Here is a 16,769-nt window from a genome sequence, read left to right as displayed (position 1 = left end):
GAAATACACTCAATTTCAAGAACTGTATAGAGAAGGACCTTAATTTTTGCTCTCTTAAAGGAATCTGTGCCAATTATAGGATGCTGAGCAAAAACAGTACATTTAGTCAATAACATCAGCAACCCAGTCGGCCAGGCCAGAAATCAGGGAGTTGTCCCAGGAGCCTTCCAAATACTTCTCAGAGCTGTTCTCGCCCCTCCATTTTGATGGCCACTGTTCTAGGGTCTTCATCATCTCTCACCCTAACTAATGGGGTAAGCCAGCTCTCCTGCCTCTACTCTGCGACTCAAGCATCACCCTGTCCACATGTGTCATCCTCCTCCTCAGACCCCTCAGGGCTCCTTCTTTTCCCACCAAGCACTCCATCCCACCTTGCCTGATAGCCCCATCACCTGCGCTGCAGAGAAAACTCAACTTACAAAGGTAAAATGATCATCCTTAAGTCATAGGATGGATCTGGGATCAGAACCTTGATCATCTTGTGCCAACTCAGGAGCCAATATGCAGAAATCAACTTAGCAACCGCAGGAACTCATGTTTGAGAATTTAAACTTGTGCAAGTGACATATTCAGTCACAAATGTGTGTTGCCATGACTTGCAGCAGTCACTGCTTTAACATTAGTTATCCTCAAAACTGGACATTTGAGGGAAAACCAAGCTGCTTGCCTGATTTGAGCCAGATGACAATGGTAAATGACACTAGTGATAAGATGTTCAGGTTTAAAATGTGACCTCAAAGGCCAAAGGAGGCATAAATCCATATTCATATGGTAATTTTAATTCATTGGGCAAACTGCATTACACTCAAGCACTGTACTGGCCATAAATGACTGATTCCACATGTCAACATCTAGAGACTTGACATGCAAATTAATCTAGAGACTTTGAATAAATTGACATCTGCAAAAAGAATATTTTTTTAAAAATATTTCCATTCTGAAAATTAGAATCAGAAAATCTAGAGCCAAGTTTAGTGTTCCGTTTGGAATTATTTCAGAGATTACTAAAAAGAGGGGAGAACAAAGCGAACGAGCCATTCAGCGCCAAAAGGAAATAACCAGGCCAAGTCAGATCTGCTGATATCCAAATGATCATGAAAACATTGCTCTCTGCATATGCTAAAATCATTTCTTAATTTCTTATGTATGAAAATGTTTTTGATTTATATAGTGTCTTTCATGTCAGGAACTCCATCTTTTGTAACTTATTAGCTGGATAATCCTCTACTGCTATTACTTCACTTTAATTCGTGTCCCCAAATTAACCATGGGAAAAAAATCTAAGGCCAGATGTTTATATTTTTCAGTTTTTCAATTTTAGATATTATTCAACCAACATAGCCCTCAAGGAATCTCAAAATGCTCATGAAAGTAAAAACAACGAGTTTTCCCTTTAAACTAAACAGTTGAAAACAATCCAATCTTTCTTTTGAATACGTGGAAAAGAAAACTGAGAGAGATAGCTACTGGACTTTATAAGCACACACTGAAATCTTAAAAGAGTCTTTTCTCCATTTCAATATACAACAACAAAAGAGATGAAACCAAGTGATATCTGTCCTGTGCCAGTGAATTACATATGCACCTGGGTCTCCTCTGCTATGACCCCGCCTCCGCCCCCCGAAGACAGGACTGTGAACGGCCATCTATGCATCCCCGAGTGCTCAGCATGTAGCAGGCTCTCAATAAGTATTAACTGATCTGAATATTAACATTGTTAAGTAAACAATTAGAAGTCTTAAGCAGAGATAAGCTGGGATGACATTGTTTATCTTTCCAACGTGATCAGGAAATCTTTCATTCTGACTATTTTAAGAATAGCAATTAAAAAAAAAACTTTATGCCACCATTCAAAAAATTTTATTAATCAAATAATTTAAATAGACCTCCAATAATTCAGACTGTGTGCTTTGGGTTGAAGTTTATAGTCTATGAAAAGCGAAGTAGGCTGAGATTTTTACAGAAATTTTACATTTCTCTGGAGACCTACTTCTAAATGACAGGGGAGTTCCTTTCGCCTGCCCAGGATCCATATCCCCTTCCTCTGGTAAGAGCCTCTGAGTTTTAGAAAGCTACCCCTTCCTCACTGATGACAGTCTTGTTGGTCTATCAGGGAAGGTGCCTGGCCTTCCCTTGGCCAACAAAAAGGCCAGGGTCCCCAGTTATACCAAGCGAACACCTTTCTCTGCAACAGGAATCTCAAACCAAGTGCCCCAAGCACTGAGGGCGAGGTGAGAGCAGATTCACTCAGTCAGTGGTACTCAAGACACTATTAGTTCCTGCTGCCCAAACCCCCATGGCTGTCTGGTCCAACTCCTCTTCCAGACTGGTTCTTCCCCACAGCTTTCCAGTATGTTCCCCTTCTCCCCTGGGTTAGCCAGAGATGGATTCTGTTACTTGCAACCCTGGAATACTGACTAATGCATAGGCACTTCCCAGTCCTCACTGACCAACACCTGCTATGCCAATTCTAGGTCAGCTTGATCCACTCATTTAAGACCTGTATTGAGCAGGACTCTGCTTGTCTGCTCAGATCACTGTGTGAATTCTTAAAGATACTAAAATTAAGTTATTGAAAATGTTTCCTCTAATTGTCATTGGCTTCCTTCCTGTCCCTGTCAGTATAGTTTTATTTGATGATAAAATTATAAATTAAGTACCAGATTCTATTCCTATCAGAAAAGAGCTTTAAATCTAGATTATATTTAAAGGGAAAGAGTTGAGCTTTCAAATAAAAACTTAAGAAGCGGACAAACTAGTAACTCAAAGTAACTTAACATTTTCAAAGTTCTTTTTGATCCTCATGTTTTAAAATCAAAACATGAAAAGTTAGGCCAAGGAGAATAACAGATCACACAAGATGACATATGTGAAAGGACCGTGAACTCTGTGAAACATAAGGCATAATGCCCCCGTCTTAACCTTAACTTGCCAACTCACCTTTGCCAGGGATGAGAGCCTTCCGAAAGGCTTCCTTCAGAGAGCTGTGCCCATGTAAGAGTCTGTGGCTGGGAGAGATGGCCACGTGGGAGGTGCCGTAAACGGCCTCGGGGGTGACCGTGTAGGCGCTCAGCTTTTCTCCTGTGACTTGCCCATCAACCTGGCAGGGGGGAAGCAGAGTCATTTCATTTCTCAGTCCTCCCTCTGGGCTGCTGTGCTCCCCAGCCATATCCCTTCCCCCCACCCCTCCCCAATCCCAGACAGTGGTGACAGCTTCTGACCATAGCCACAGGGATGTGGGGACCTGAGGTGGTCCCTGGCAGGGGCAGAAAGGGCAAGAGAGAAGAGGGTCGCAGCTCCTCTTTCAGGAGGCCTCTCCAGTGCCCACAACCAAGCGTACTTGGGGGCCCCAAATCAAAGGGGGTCAAAGCATGCTCAGAAGGATGCCTTCCCCGGTTCTTGGCTCCTTTGTTCACAAATCAATAATAACTGTCAATGTTATTTGTCCTGAGAAAGGAGCTATACTTTCCTCCAGGATTTAAGTTACAAATAAAGGCATCAACATTTCTAACCAGAAAAAGACACTGAGGCTAATTCCATTTTGAATAGGAAAGAAAGGACAGCCTGAGCTGAGCTCAAGAATGAGTGCTCCTAGGGCTGGTTAAATGCCTTTCAAGGAAGAGTCAAACATTAGGCACCAACTGAATGCCAACTATGTGACAGACACAGAGGACACAGAGAGGCCAGATCCTCCTTCCTTCACACATTCAAATGTGCTCACAAAGTGCCAATGATGTGCGAAGCGCTTGGGGCCCAGAACTAAAAGTCCACACTATGGACTGAGTGCCAATTAGGTATCACCTATGGAGCCAGGCGTGGGGCCTCAGAGGCACAGCCACATGGCCCTGTACCTGCAGGACTGAGAGTGTTCCCTCTGGAGATGTCTCATTTTCAGGTGGGTCCAGAAATGGAGATGGAAACACTTTCATGATAAAATATTGGGCAAGGGAGAGAATACAGAAGACATTCCACATACAGTAGCCAGGTGGCTCAGAGACCCGCATCCCTCACCTTGGTGGAGAAGCAAAGGTCTTCTATGTGATCACATCTTGAAATGAAAATTTTGGATGTAATGAGTTAAATAAAATATGTTATTAAAATTAATTTCACCTGTTTCTTTGCACTTTAAAAAATGTGGCTACTAGAAAATTTGAAATTACATATGTGACTCTCAGTATCTTTCTACTGGATAGCACTGCTGCAGAGTCTCAAGTTGCTGGTTTCTTCAAAGAGTTCTAAAAATGCAGAAGGGGGTTTCTGAGAATTAATTGCTGGAGATGCTCTTGCTCAATCACCTTTAACGTGAAGTCCAAATGGCAGCCCACACAGTCCCCGATCCAGTGGGCCTGCATGCCTTTTATTCCGTACCATTCTGGAAGGTCTGCCAGCGCGTCCTGCATGGGCTGTAGGAATGAAAGGAGAATGGAGAGGTAGAAGCACACAGCTCACTTAAGACAAAGCAAGTGATCTGGGGTTAGCTAAGGTGGGAGAACTGGGGACACTGAAGGAGGTTCAGGATTTAGCCCTTTTCTCCTTCACTTGTCAATCAGAGGGGCCCAGCAAAGGTCACACAGATGCACTCATCATGACTCAATTTAGTGAGATGGGTTTCACTCATTTCTCTATTTTGAGTGGGCCAAGGTTTCAGAGAGAGAAGAAAATTAACAAGGAGAAACCATGATTAACATCTTTGATGGATGTGGTTAGTGCATTCTCCTCCACAGTCTGGGACCTAAACAAAAGAAGTTCAAGTTTATGAATTTTTAAACCCTAAGATAAGTCATTCACAGGTATGGCTATTCTACCACTCAACTGTATCATATATAGAACATTATAAGTTTATTTAAAAAATAAAAATTAGCATAAGGGAAGCCATCACATTGATTTGTGTAACATTTACTATTAAAAGCACACATTTATTTTCATCGTTATCTAATTTTAATCCTAAAATCTTACAAAAGGGAGGCTTTTCAATAAACTATTCTCTATGGTCTGAAGCTCATGCCATCCCTTTATTTGAAGATGAGATACATTCTTTCAACAAATAAGTTTAAAAGTAAATCATATATTTATAATAAGAGTTCAATTTTAAATTCCTAATTGCATTATGACTAATACAGGCAACATAACGATGCTTTATTTGTGTAGTGTTTTGTAATTCATAAAGTGCTTTTACACACATCTCTTCTCACACCCTCTGGGTAAGGTAGCTCACTTTCAGATTAATGAGCCCATACTGTGAAAGGGTATAGCTTTCTCATGCAAGCCTGCAGGAAAGGACAAGTCAGGACTAAAACCCAGACCTTACTAACCGCATTCTTTTGCCTACAGTGCAGAGACTTACTCTATCATGTGATAAACAACACAGAGCATTTTCTATACTTGTCATCTATCTATCCATCCATTCTCATTTATTCAGGAGAGCCTGCAAGCTTCAAGATCCAGAAATTTCTTCTGAGGCAGAAATTGTGGATTATGGACACCATCAAGTTGACCAGCAATGTGTTCATTCATTTGTTTATCCCCAGGAATGTATTAATTCCCCAACCCTAAACACAAGGACCTCATCTAGGCATTGGAGACTTGGGCATACACAAAGCAGGATGTGCCAGAGTCCCTAAAATGAAGTTTAAATAATGCACACATGGAGCCTGCTGCTATTAGTTGGGTAATTGATCAAAATGCAATGCCAAATGCTATTAGCATCAAAGAAGATGGGACACGGGTTGTGGAAATGAATCAAGGGAAAAGAAAAATAGTGGGAGGGTAGGGAAGAAAAGTAACAGAGTGAAAAGTAGGGAGAGATATAAAAGATTTGGGGGATGGACCACAGAGGAGAAGGAAAGTCATAGGAAGTGGGTGGGTGAGGAAAGAAAAGCTCCAAAAAGAAAAGAAAGGAAGGGAAAAGAAGCAACTAAAGAGTGCCTGCCCAGTCCACAGTAGGGTGCAATGACCAATCAATAACAGGGTGAGCCTTCCTGCCATGGGGCTGTCAACCTTGAGAGAAAAGCAAAGGAAAGAGGGAACGGAGTTACACTAATATTAAAATAGAAACCAGACGTGTGTGCAAAATAGGAAAAGGAAAGCACTGGAAAGCCTCAGTGAAGAGCTCAAGCTGTCCTTTTAACACAACGTCATACTAAGGCTCAGTAAAGGCAGGTCCCCTTCCTTTTTGCTACCAATAGGAACCTAGCTGTGTGACACTTGGCATAATCCTCGTGCAGAGACCCAACTACCCAGCTCATGTTTATAGGTCATCTTCAACAAAATGATTCTAGGGTTCTCCCATTTCCGGACCATTAATCATGAAAGATAAAAATGTTTTTTATGAGGAAATGTCATCAATTAGAAACCGTGGGTATTTTATAGTCTACCTGGTCATTTGGAAAGGAGATCCACAAAAACCAAATAGCTGATGACAAAGATTCAGAAATATTTTAGGTAAGTTTTGAAGCTTGATAATTCAGCATGACCTATGCTTAAGCCAATTCCTGATGTTGATGAAACCGTATTGCCCAATCTCCCAGGGCAGGATCAAGGAAAACCAGAGTTGCTAGTTTTAAGTAAAATAAGCAGATCAACATGTGTCAATGCCATACATATATTCCAACATCTGTGCTTGTGAGATGGCTTTCCATAGGATATACAAAATGCTTTATGGGTCAAGTAAAGTTGCCCAAAAGGACCATTATGTTTCAGTATCTGCCTGAGTGAAAACTGACTTTTGAGAAGGTGGTAAAAGTCCTGCTTCAGGTTCCTGACTGTTCATTACTTCAATTAAAGTGGCTTTCTTTTGGTACAAACTATTATGTATAAAATAAATAAGCGGGGCTTCCCTGGTGACGCAGTGGTTGGGAGTCTGCCTGCCAATGCAGGGGACACGGGTTCGGGCCCTGGTCCGGGAAGATCCCACATGCTGTAGAGCGGCTGAGCCTGTGCACCACAACTACTAAGCCTGCACTCTAGGGCCTGCAAGCCACAACTACTGAAGCCCGTGCACCTGGAGCCCGTGCTCCGCAACAAGAGAGGCTACCACGGTGGGGGACCCGCACACCGCGACAAGGAGTGGCCCCTGCTCGCCGCAACTAGAGAAAGCCCGTGCGCAGCAGCAAAGACCCAATGCAGCCAAAAATAAATAAATAAATAAAATTATTAATAAATAAATAAATAAATAAGCTACAAGGATATATTGCACTGCCCAAGGAATATAGCCAATATCTTATAATAACTATGAATGGAGTATAATCTATAAAAATTTTCAATCACTACCTTATACACCTGAAACTAACATAATATTGTAAATCAACTATACATAAAAAAAAAAAGTCAGAGCAACGAGATTGGTTCAAGATGGCGGAGTAGAAGGAGGTGCTCTCACTCTCTCTTGCAAGAACACCAGAACAACAACTAACTGCTGAACAATCATCAACAGGAAGACACTGGAACTCACCAAAAAAAATACCCCACATCCAAAGACAAAGGAGAAGCCACAAAGACATGGTAGGAGGGGCGCAATCACAATAAAATCAAATTCCATAACTGCTGGGTGGGTGACGCACAAATGGAGAACACTTATACCACAGAAGTCCACCCACTGGAATGAAGGTTCCGAGCCCCACGTCAGGCTTCCCAATCTGTGGGTCCGGCAACGGGAGGAGAATTCCTAGAGAATCAGACTTTGAAGGCTAGTGGGATTCGATTGCAGGACTTCGACAGGACTGGGGGAAACAGAGACTCCACTCTTGGAGGGCACACACAAAGTAGTGTGCTCACTGGGACCAAGGGGAAGGAGCAGTGACCCCATAGGAGACTGAACCAGACCTACCTGCTAGTGTTGGACGGTCTCCTGCAGAGGTGGGGGGGGGGCGGTGGCTGTGTCTCACCGTGGAGACAAGGACACTGGCAGCAGAAGTTCTGGGAAGTACTCCTTGGCGTGAGCCCTCCCAGAATCCGCCCTTAGCCCCACCAAAGAGACCGGGTAGGCTCCAGTGTTGGGTCGCCTCAGGCCAAACAACCAACAGGGAGGGAACCCAGCCCCACCCATCAGCAGACAAGCGAATTAAAGTTTTACTGAGCTCAGCCCACCAAAGTAACAGCCAGCTCTACCCACCACCAGTCCCTCCCATCAGGAAACTTGCACAAGCCTCTCAGATAGCCTCATCCACCAGAGGGTAGACAGCAGGAGCAAGAAGAACTACAATCCCGCAGCCTGTGGAACAAAAACCGCATTCACAGAAAGACAGACAAGATGAAAAGGCAGAGGGCTATGTACCAGATGAAGGAACAAGATAAAAACGCCAGAAAAACAACTAAATGAAGTGGAGATAGGAAACCTTCCAGAAAAAGAATTCAGAATAATGATAGTGAAGATGATCCAGGACCTTGGAAAAAGAATGGAGGCAAAGATCGAGAAGATTCAAGAAATGTTTAACAAAGACCTAGAAGAATTACAGAACAAACAAACAGAAATGAACAACACAGGAACTGAAATGAAAACTACACTAGAAGGAATCAATAGCAGAATGACTGAGGCAGAAGAACGGATAAGTGACCTGGAAGACAGAATGGTGGAATTCACTGTTGCGGAACAGAATAAAGAAAAAAGAATGAAAAGAAATGAAGACAGCCTAAGAGACCTCTGGGACAACATTAAGCATAACAACATTCGCATTATAGGGGTCCCAAAAGGAGAAGAGAGAGAGAAAGGACCAGAGAAAATATTTGAAGAGATTATAGTCGAAAACTTCCCTAACATGGAAAAGGAAATAGCCACCCAAGTCCAGGAAGGGCAGAGAGTCCCATACAGGATAAACCCAAGGAGAAACATGCCGAGACACATAGTAATCAAACTGGCAAAAATTAAAGACAAAGAAAAATTATTGAAAGCAGCAAGGGAAAAGAGACAAATAACATACAAGGGAACTCCCATAAGGTTAAAAGCTGCTTTCTCAGCAGAAACTCTACAAGCCAGAAGGGAGTGGCATGATATACTTAAAGTGATGAAAGGGAAGAACCTACAACCAAGATTACTCCACCCAGCAAGGATCTCATTCAGATTTGATGGAGAAATCAAAAGCTTTACAGACAAGCAAAAGCTAAGAGAATTCAGCATCACCAAACCAGCTCTACAACAGATGCTAAAGGAACTTCTCTAAGTGGGAAACACAAGAGAAGAAAAGGACCTATAAAAACAAAGCCAAAACAATTAAGAAAATGGTCATAGGAACATACATATCGATAATTGCCTTAAACATGAATGGATTAAATGCTCCAACCAAAAGACACAGGCTTGCTGAATGGATACAAAAACAAGACCCGTATATATGCTGTCTGCAAGAGACCCACTTCAGACCAAGGGACACATTCAGACTGAAACTGAGGGGATGGAAAAAGATATTCCATGCAAATGGAAATCAAAAGAAAGCTGGAGTAGCTATACTCATATCAGATAAAATAAAGAATGTTACAAGACACAAGGAAGGACACTACATAATGATCAAGGGATCAATCCAAGAAGAAGATATAACAATTATAAACATATATGCATCCAACATAGGAGCACCTCAATACATAAGGCAACTGCTAACACCTCTAAAAGAGGAAATCGACAGTAACACAATAATAGTGGGGGACTTTAACACCTCACTTACACCAATGGACAGATCACCCAAACAGAAAATTAATAAGGAAAAAGAAGCTTTAAATGACACAATAGACCAGATAGATTTAATTGATATTTATAGGACATTCCATCCAAAAACAACAGATTACACTTTCTTCTCAAGTGTGCACGGAACATTCTCTAGGATAGATCACATCTTGGGTCACAAATCAAGCCTCGGTAAATTTAAGAAAATTGAAATCATATCAAGCATCATTTCTGACCACAACGCTATGAGATTAGAAATGAATTACAGTGAAAAAAATGTAAAAAACATAAACACATGGAGGCTCAACAATACGTTACTAAATAACCAAGAGATCACTGAAGAAATTAGAGGAAATCAAAAAATACCTAGAGACAAATGACAATGAAAACACGACGATCCAAAACCTATGGCATGCAGCAAAAGCAGTTCTAAGAGGGAAGTTCATAGCTATATACAAAGCTATATACAAGCCTACCTCAAGAAACAAGAAAAATCTCAAATAAACAATCTAACCTTACACCTAAAGGAACTAGAGAAAGAAGAACAAACAAAACCCAAAGTTAGCAGAAGGAAAGAAATCATAAAGGTCAGAGAAGAAATAAATGAAATAGAAACAAAGAAAACAATAGCAAAGATCAATAAAACTAAAAGCTGGTTCTTTGATAAGATAAACAAAATGGATAAACCATTAGCCAGACTCATCAAGAAAAAGAGGGAGAGGACTCAAATCAATAAAATTAGAAATGAAAAAGGAGAAGTTAAAACAGACACCACAGAAATACAAAACATCTTAAGAGACTACTACAAGCAACTCTATGCCAATAAAATGGACAACCTAGAAGAAATGGACAAATTCTTAGAAAGGTATAACCTTCCAAGACTGAACTAGGAAGAAACAGAAAATATGAACAGACCAATCACAAGTAATGAAATTGAAACTGTGATGAAAAGTCTTCCAACAAACAAAAGTCCAGGACCAGATGGCTTCACAGGTGAATTCTATCAAACATTTAGAGAAGAGCTAACACCCATCCTTCTCAAACTCTTCCAAAAAACTGCAGAGGAAGGAACACTCCCACACTCATTCTATGAGGCCACCATCACACTGATACCAAAACCAGACAAAGATACTACAAAAAAAGAAAATTACAGACCAGTATCACTGATGAATATAGATGCAAAAATCCTCAACAAAATACTAGCAAACAGAATCCAACAACATATTAAAAGGATCATACACCATGTTCAAGTGGGATTTATCCCAGGGATGCAAGGATTCTTCAATATATGCAAATCAATCAATGTGATACACCATATTAACAAATTGAAGAAGAAAAACCATATGATCATCTCAACAGATGCAGAAAAAGCTTTTGACAGATTTCAACACCCATTTAGGATAAAATCTCTCCAGAAAGTGGGCACAGAGGGAACCTACCTCAACATAATAAAGGCCATATACGACAAACCCACAGCAAACATCATTCTCAATGGTCAAAAACTGAAAGCATTTCCTCTAAGATCAGGAACAAGACAAGGATGTCCACTCTTGCCACTATTATTCAGCATTGTTTTGGAAGTCTTAGCCATGGCAATCAGAGAAGAAAAGGAATACAAATTGGAAAAGAAGAAGTAAAACTGTCACTGTTTGCAGATGACATGATACTATACATACAGAATCCTAAAGATGCCACCAGAAAATTACTAGAGCTAATCAATGAATTTGGTAAAGTTGAAGGATACAAAATTAATGCACAGAAATCTCTTGCATTCCTATACACTAAAGATGAAAAATTTGAAAGAGAAATTATGGAAACACTCCCATTTACCACTGCAACAAAAAGAATAAAATACCTAGGAATAAACCTACCTAGGGAGACAAAAGACCTGTATGCAGAAAACTATAAGACACTGTTGAAAGAAATTAAAGATGATACCAACAGATGGAGAGATATACCATGTTCTTGGGTTGGAAGAATCAATATTGTGAAAATGACTATTCTACCCAAAGCAATCTACAGATTCAATGCAATCCCTATCAAATTACCAATGGCATTTTTTACAGAACTAGAACAAAAAATCTTAAAATTTGTATGGAGACACAAAAGACCCCGAATAGCCAAAGCAATCTTGAGGGAAAAAAACGGAGCTGGAGGAATCAGACTCCCTGACTTCAGACTATACTACAAAGCAACAGTAATCAAGACAATATGGTACTGGCACAAAAACAGAAATATAGATCAATGGAACAGGAGAGAAAGCCCAGAGATAAACCCACACACTTATGGTCAACTAATCTAAGACAAAGGAGGCAAAGATATACAATGGAGAAAAGACAGTCTCTTCAATAAGTGGTGCTGGGAAAACTGGACAGCTACATGTACAAGAATGAAATTAGAACACTCCCTAACACCATACACAAAAATAAACTCAAAATGGATTAAAGACCTAAATGTAAGACCGGACACTATAAAACTCTTAGAGGAAAACATAGGAAGAACAATCCATGACATAAATCACAGCAAGATCCTTTTTGACCCACCTCCTAGAGTAATGGAAATAAAAACAAAAATAAACAAATGGGACCTAATGAAACTTCAAAGCTTTTGCACAGCAAAGGAAACCATAAACAAGACAAAAAGACAACCCTCAGAATGGGAGAAAATACTTGCAAACAGATCAACGGACAAAGGATTAATCTCCAAAATATATAAACAGCTCATGCAGCTCCATATTAAAAAAACAAACAATCTAATCCAAAAATGGGCAGAAGACCTAAATAGACAATTCTCCAAAGAGCACATACAGATGGCCAAGAAGCACATGAAAAGCTACTCAGCATCACTAATTATTAGAGAAATGCAAATCAAAACTACAATGAGGTATCACCTCACACCAGTTAGAATGGGCATCATCAGAAAATCTACAAACAACAAATGCTGGAGAGGGTGTGGAGAAAAGGGACCCCTCTTGCACTGTTGGTGGGAATGTCAATTGATACAGCCACTATGGACAACAGTATGGAGGTTCCTTAAAAAACTAAAAATAGAATTACCATATGACCCAGTAATCCCACTACTGGGCATATACCCAGAGAAAACCATAATTCAAAAAGACACATGCACCCCAATGTTCACTGCAGCACTATTTACAATAGCCAGGTCATGGAAGCAACCAAAATGCCCATCGACAGATGAATGGATAAAGAAGTTGTGGTACATATATACAATGGAATATTACTCAGCCATAAAAAGGAACGAAATTGGGTCATTTGTAGAGACGTGGATGAATCTAGAGACTGCCATACAGAGTGAAGTAAGTCAGAAAGAGAAATACAAAGATTGCATATTAACGCATATATGTGGAACCTAGAAAAATGGTACAGATGAACCGGTTTGCAGGGCAGAAATTGAGACACAGATGTAGATAATAAACGTATGGACACCAAGGGGGGAAAGCAGCAGTGGGTGGGGGTGGTGGTGTGATGAATTGAGAGATTGGGATTGACATGTATACACTAATATGTATAAAATGGATAACTAGTAGGAACCTGCTGTATAAGAAAATAAATAAAATAAAATTCAAAAAAAATTAAAGCAACAATCACACAGTGTATAAGTAGTTCCTTTTGTATAAAGAAAAAAAAAAGTCAATAAAATTTATTGTAAAGTTAAAAAAAAAGAAGTGGCCTTCTTTCAGTTTCTCAAAAATACGAAGCCTGCCTCATGGCCTTGGCACATGCTATGTTCTTGCCCTGAAACACCATTTCCTCACCCTCTATACGGTGGCTGCTGAGTCTCCCCATCTAAAGTGGTGCCCCTATCATTCTCCTTGCTCTTCCCACATCCCTAATGGTCCATTTCTTCTCTAGTCTGTTTGATTGCTTGTTGATGGTCTGGCTCCTTCTCTGCATTATAAGCTCCCTGAGAGTTCTGTTCACCAGTATAAACTCAGCACCTATAGTTTCTGATATATAATAGGTATTTTGAATAAGTGAAAAAAAAAAAATGAGAAATGGGCCTCCTGCCAAGGTAATGTAGAAACCAACCCTTTCCCCTCCTCTTTTCCCTGATAATGACAAGGAAGCCTACCTCTAATAACCTGGATCAGCCAAGGCTCTGGTTTCAATAGACCTGTCCCAGGGGACACACTGCTGACCATGGACAGGTGGCCTTGTCCTCCTGCGGCACAGCCAACAGGAACCTGGCTCTTCAGTGGGCCCCTTGGTGGCCTTTCAGTTTCATTGGTGTCCCTCTCTTTCCCTCCCTCAGGGATCTCAAGAGGCCTCAATTCCATGATTTTAAGTCTGCAAACTTTCTGCTTTACGAGAAAGTTACAAAAGTCCAAAAAAAAAAAAAAATTGATACAGATTTATTTATTTATTTAATACAGGTTTATTTTTAAATGTGACTTTTGGGGTATTTAAAAATCACTCATAAGGACTTCCTGGGTGCTTCAGTGGTTAAGACTCTGTGCCCCCAATGCAGGGGGCCTGGGTTCAACCCCTGGTCAGGGAACTAGATCCCGCATGCTACAACTAAAAGATCCCACACGCTGCAATGAAGATCCCTGGTGCCGCAACCAAGACCCAGTGCAGCCAAATAAATAAATATTTTTTAAAAAAATCACTCATAGAGGTGGCCGTAAGGCAGCGTAAGATCATGATTCATTGAAGAAAAGTTGAATTATATTCCATATGTAGTTTATATATATTTAGTTGGATACAAATTCCTTGGAAACTAACCATATACGTAAAGGTACCTATAAACACACTCAGCTAAGGAGAATATTTACTTGACTGAAAGAGCCTATTCCCAAAATCTTTCAGGTAAACCATAGTTTCTCCATATTTTCCCTTCCTGGCTGACATAAATGGAACATGAAATTGCAGAGCTACACATATATGTAACATTTTAAGAATGCTACAAAACAAATATTAGAAACATGGAGTTTCTGTTACTGACAGCACAGACTTGAAAAGTCGAACAACTAATTTTAGCATAACCCAGAGGTTAATGGGATTTCTGGGATTCGATCTTTGATATACTATCGTAAAGGTGCATGAGAGATAAAAATGAGTCAGTTGGTAAGAACTGCAATGTAAACTTCATCTAAAATAAGGCTTTCTTAGAAATTCTCTCAAAAGAAACCAGCTGCTATGGACCTTAGAAGATGGCATGTGGTATCTCAATTATGAATGAATCATGTACCAAAGTTTCCATGTTCCCATCCACTTCAATTATAATATGGCCACTGAGCTCCCTTGTAGAAGACATTGTGTTTCGTGTAATAAAAGGTGCCAGGAAATCCAGAGAACACAGGGACATGTTGAACTGCCCCATGAGTGTTCAATCGGCAAAACCCAGGAAACTATGGGCCAAACAGCCCAGGTCCTTCAACTGATAAATTGTAAGAAAAAGAAAGGGATAAAGAGGGAAACCTGTAGATTAAAGTACTTGAAAGACATCAAATTTAAAAAGTGAAGGTAGGAATAAACTATACTCTCTAGGGAGGCACATTTAGGTGATAAAACTATAGAGAAATGTGAGGACGTGACTATCTAAAAGTTAGGATAGTAGCTACTTTGGGGCTAGGGAGGCACTAATGTTGAGATGAGGCATGTAGAGGGCTTCTGGAGTGCTCTGGCAAGATCCACTATCTTGACCTACAAGGGCGGCTGCTTTAAAATAATTCAAAAGCTATATATTTGTTTTATATGGTTATCTGCATTTCATTTTATAATAAAAATGTAAAAACAAAACAAAAACTTACTACTAAGTTTGGTATTACATAGGTCACAACTCTTATCCCACATTGTTCCCAGAGTATGGCATAGAGAAATGTTGGCCTGTGATCTCTATGATTCAAGTGCAAACTCTCTTGTTTTTCTTTAAACCCCACAAAGGGCCTGACCTAGAGCCTAGGACTGTGTCTTGAACTGGGCAAATGCTCATTAAATTCCCATTTAATTCCCTCCACTCAAGGGAGAGTCTCAGAGAGCAAGCAGTACAACAGAACCAGATCACCAGGCATCTAGGGAAGGAAGTAGTAACCTTTGCAGAACACTTCCTATGTAGCAGGCACTTTTATGTATGTTGCCTCATTTAATCTTCACAACAGGACAAGTCAAGAAGTATTATCTCCACCTCACAGATGAGAAAACAAGTCTCAGAAATTTCCTCTAAGTCACTCCAGAAGTATGGGGTGGAACAGTGAAAAAGCACTGGCAGCAAGGTGTAGCTGACTCCTAAGTTCATACGCATTCCTATACTCTACTATGCAATGACTACTCTCCAGCAGAGGTCCTTAAATCCAGCTTTCCCACATCCATATTTCAGATAGTTTTGGCTTATCATTCTCTAAGTTAAAAGAGACACTTATTAGAGATCTGCCTGCTTCTATTATCCTATTTATATTTTAATTTTTTTCCTGGAAAGAAGACTCTGGTTATAGAGTCATAGGACTGGGGTTGTGATCAAAATTCCCTTTCTTCAGATAAGGACACAAAGGCTCCCAGAGGTTTAGCAAGCTGCCCAACATCACTTAGCTAATTGGAGTGAAGCTAAAAACTCATTCCTCTGGCCTCATTTAACTACAATGCATCTTCCTCAGAACCTTTCTCCCCAATTGCACAGTGAACTTCTATTGTTTAAGCTGCCCAGCACCTGAAGTCTCTTCTTCCTTGGGGGTGGGGGTAGGGAGGGGAATTGCAAGATGGGGTGAGTGGCAGGGCCCCACCACCAACTATGGAAGCTAGAAAGGGGGTGCTTTTCCCATCCCAATCTCCTGCTCTGTGGAAGCTAAACAAATAGTGTAACCAATCATAGGCTCAGTACAATTGGAACACTGAGGGGACCTAGAGGCACAGGGTCAACTGGTTTAAATGCCACACCAGAACTGAGAGGCTGGAGATGCTGGTACCAAGGGCAGCAATGACTTAACCAGACCATTCCCAGGACAAGGTTTCAGCTGTGCCCTTGTTCTCCCTGCTTCCTGCCTAGGCCTGGGTCTCCTGCCTTCCCATCCAACTGTGAGGAACCTGATCCTCTTCTGACCAATTCCTTTTTGGCTTAAGTTAACCAGAGTAACTTTAGGTTGTTTCAACCAAGTTTCCTAACT

The 16,769-nt window shown here is 40.6% G+C and overlaps 1 protein-coding gene across 2 annotated transcripts in view; it reads right to left on the bottom strand.

Moving 5' to 3' along the window:
- The window catches only part of LARS2 (leucyl-tRNA synthetase 2, mitochondrial), a 275,856-nt gene that overhangs the window by 61,252 nt on the left and 197,835 nt on the right, over positions 1-16,769 (bottom strand). For both annotated transcript variants that reach the window (XM_061196628.1, XM_061196627.1), the window contains 2 exons: positions 4,296-4,403; positions 2,941-3,100 (listed from right to left, as the gene is read on the bottom strand). In XM_061196628.1, the coding sequence (XP_061052611.1) occupies positions 2,941-3,100; positions 4,296-4,403 (268 nt within the window). The remainder of the gene's footprint in view (positions 1-2,940; positions 3,101-4,295; positions 4,404-16,769) is intronic.

The sequence above is a fragment of the Eubalaena glacialis genome, chromosome 7 (genome assembly GCF_028564815.1).
Source record: "Eubalaena glacialis isolate mEubGla1 chromosome 7, mEubGla1.1.hap2.+ XY, whole genome shotgun sequence".
NCBI classification, from domain to species: domain Eukaryota; kingdom Metazoa; phylum Chordata; class Mammalia; order Artiodactyla; family Balaenidae; genus Eubalaena; species Eubalaena glacialis.
This window is presented reverse-complemented; position numbering and strand designations above follow the sequence as displayed.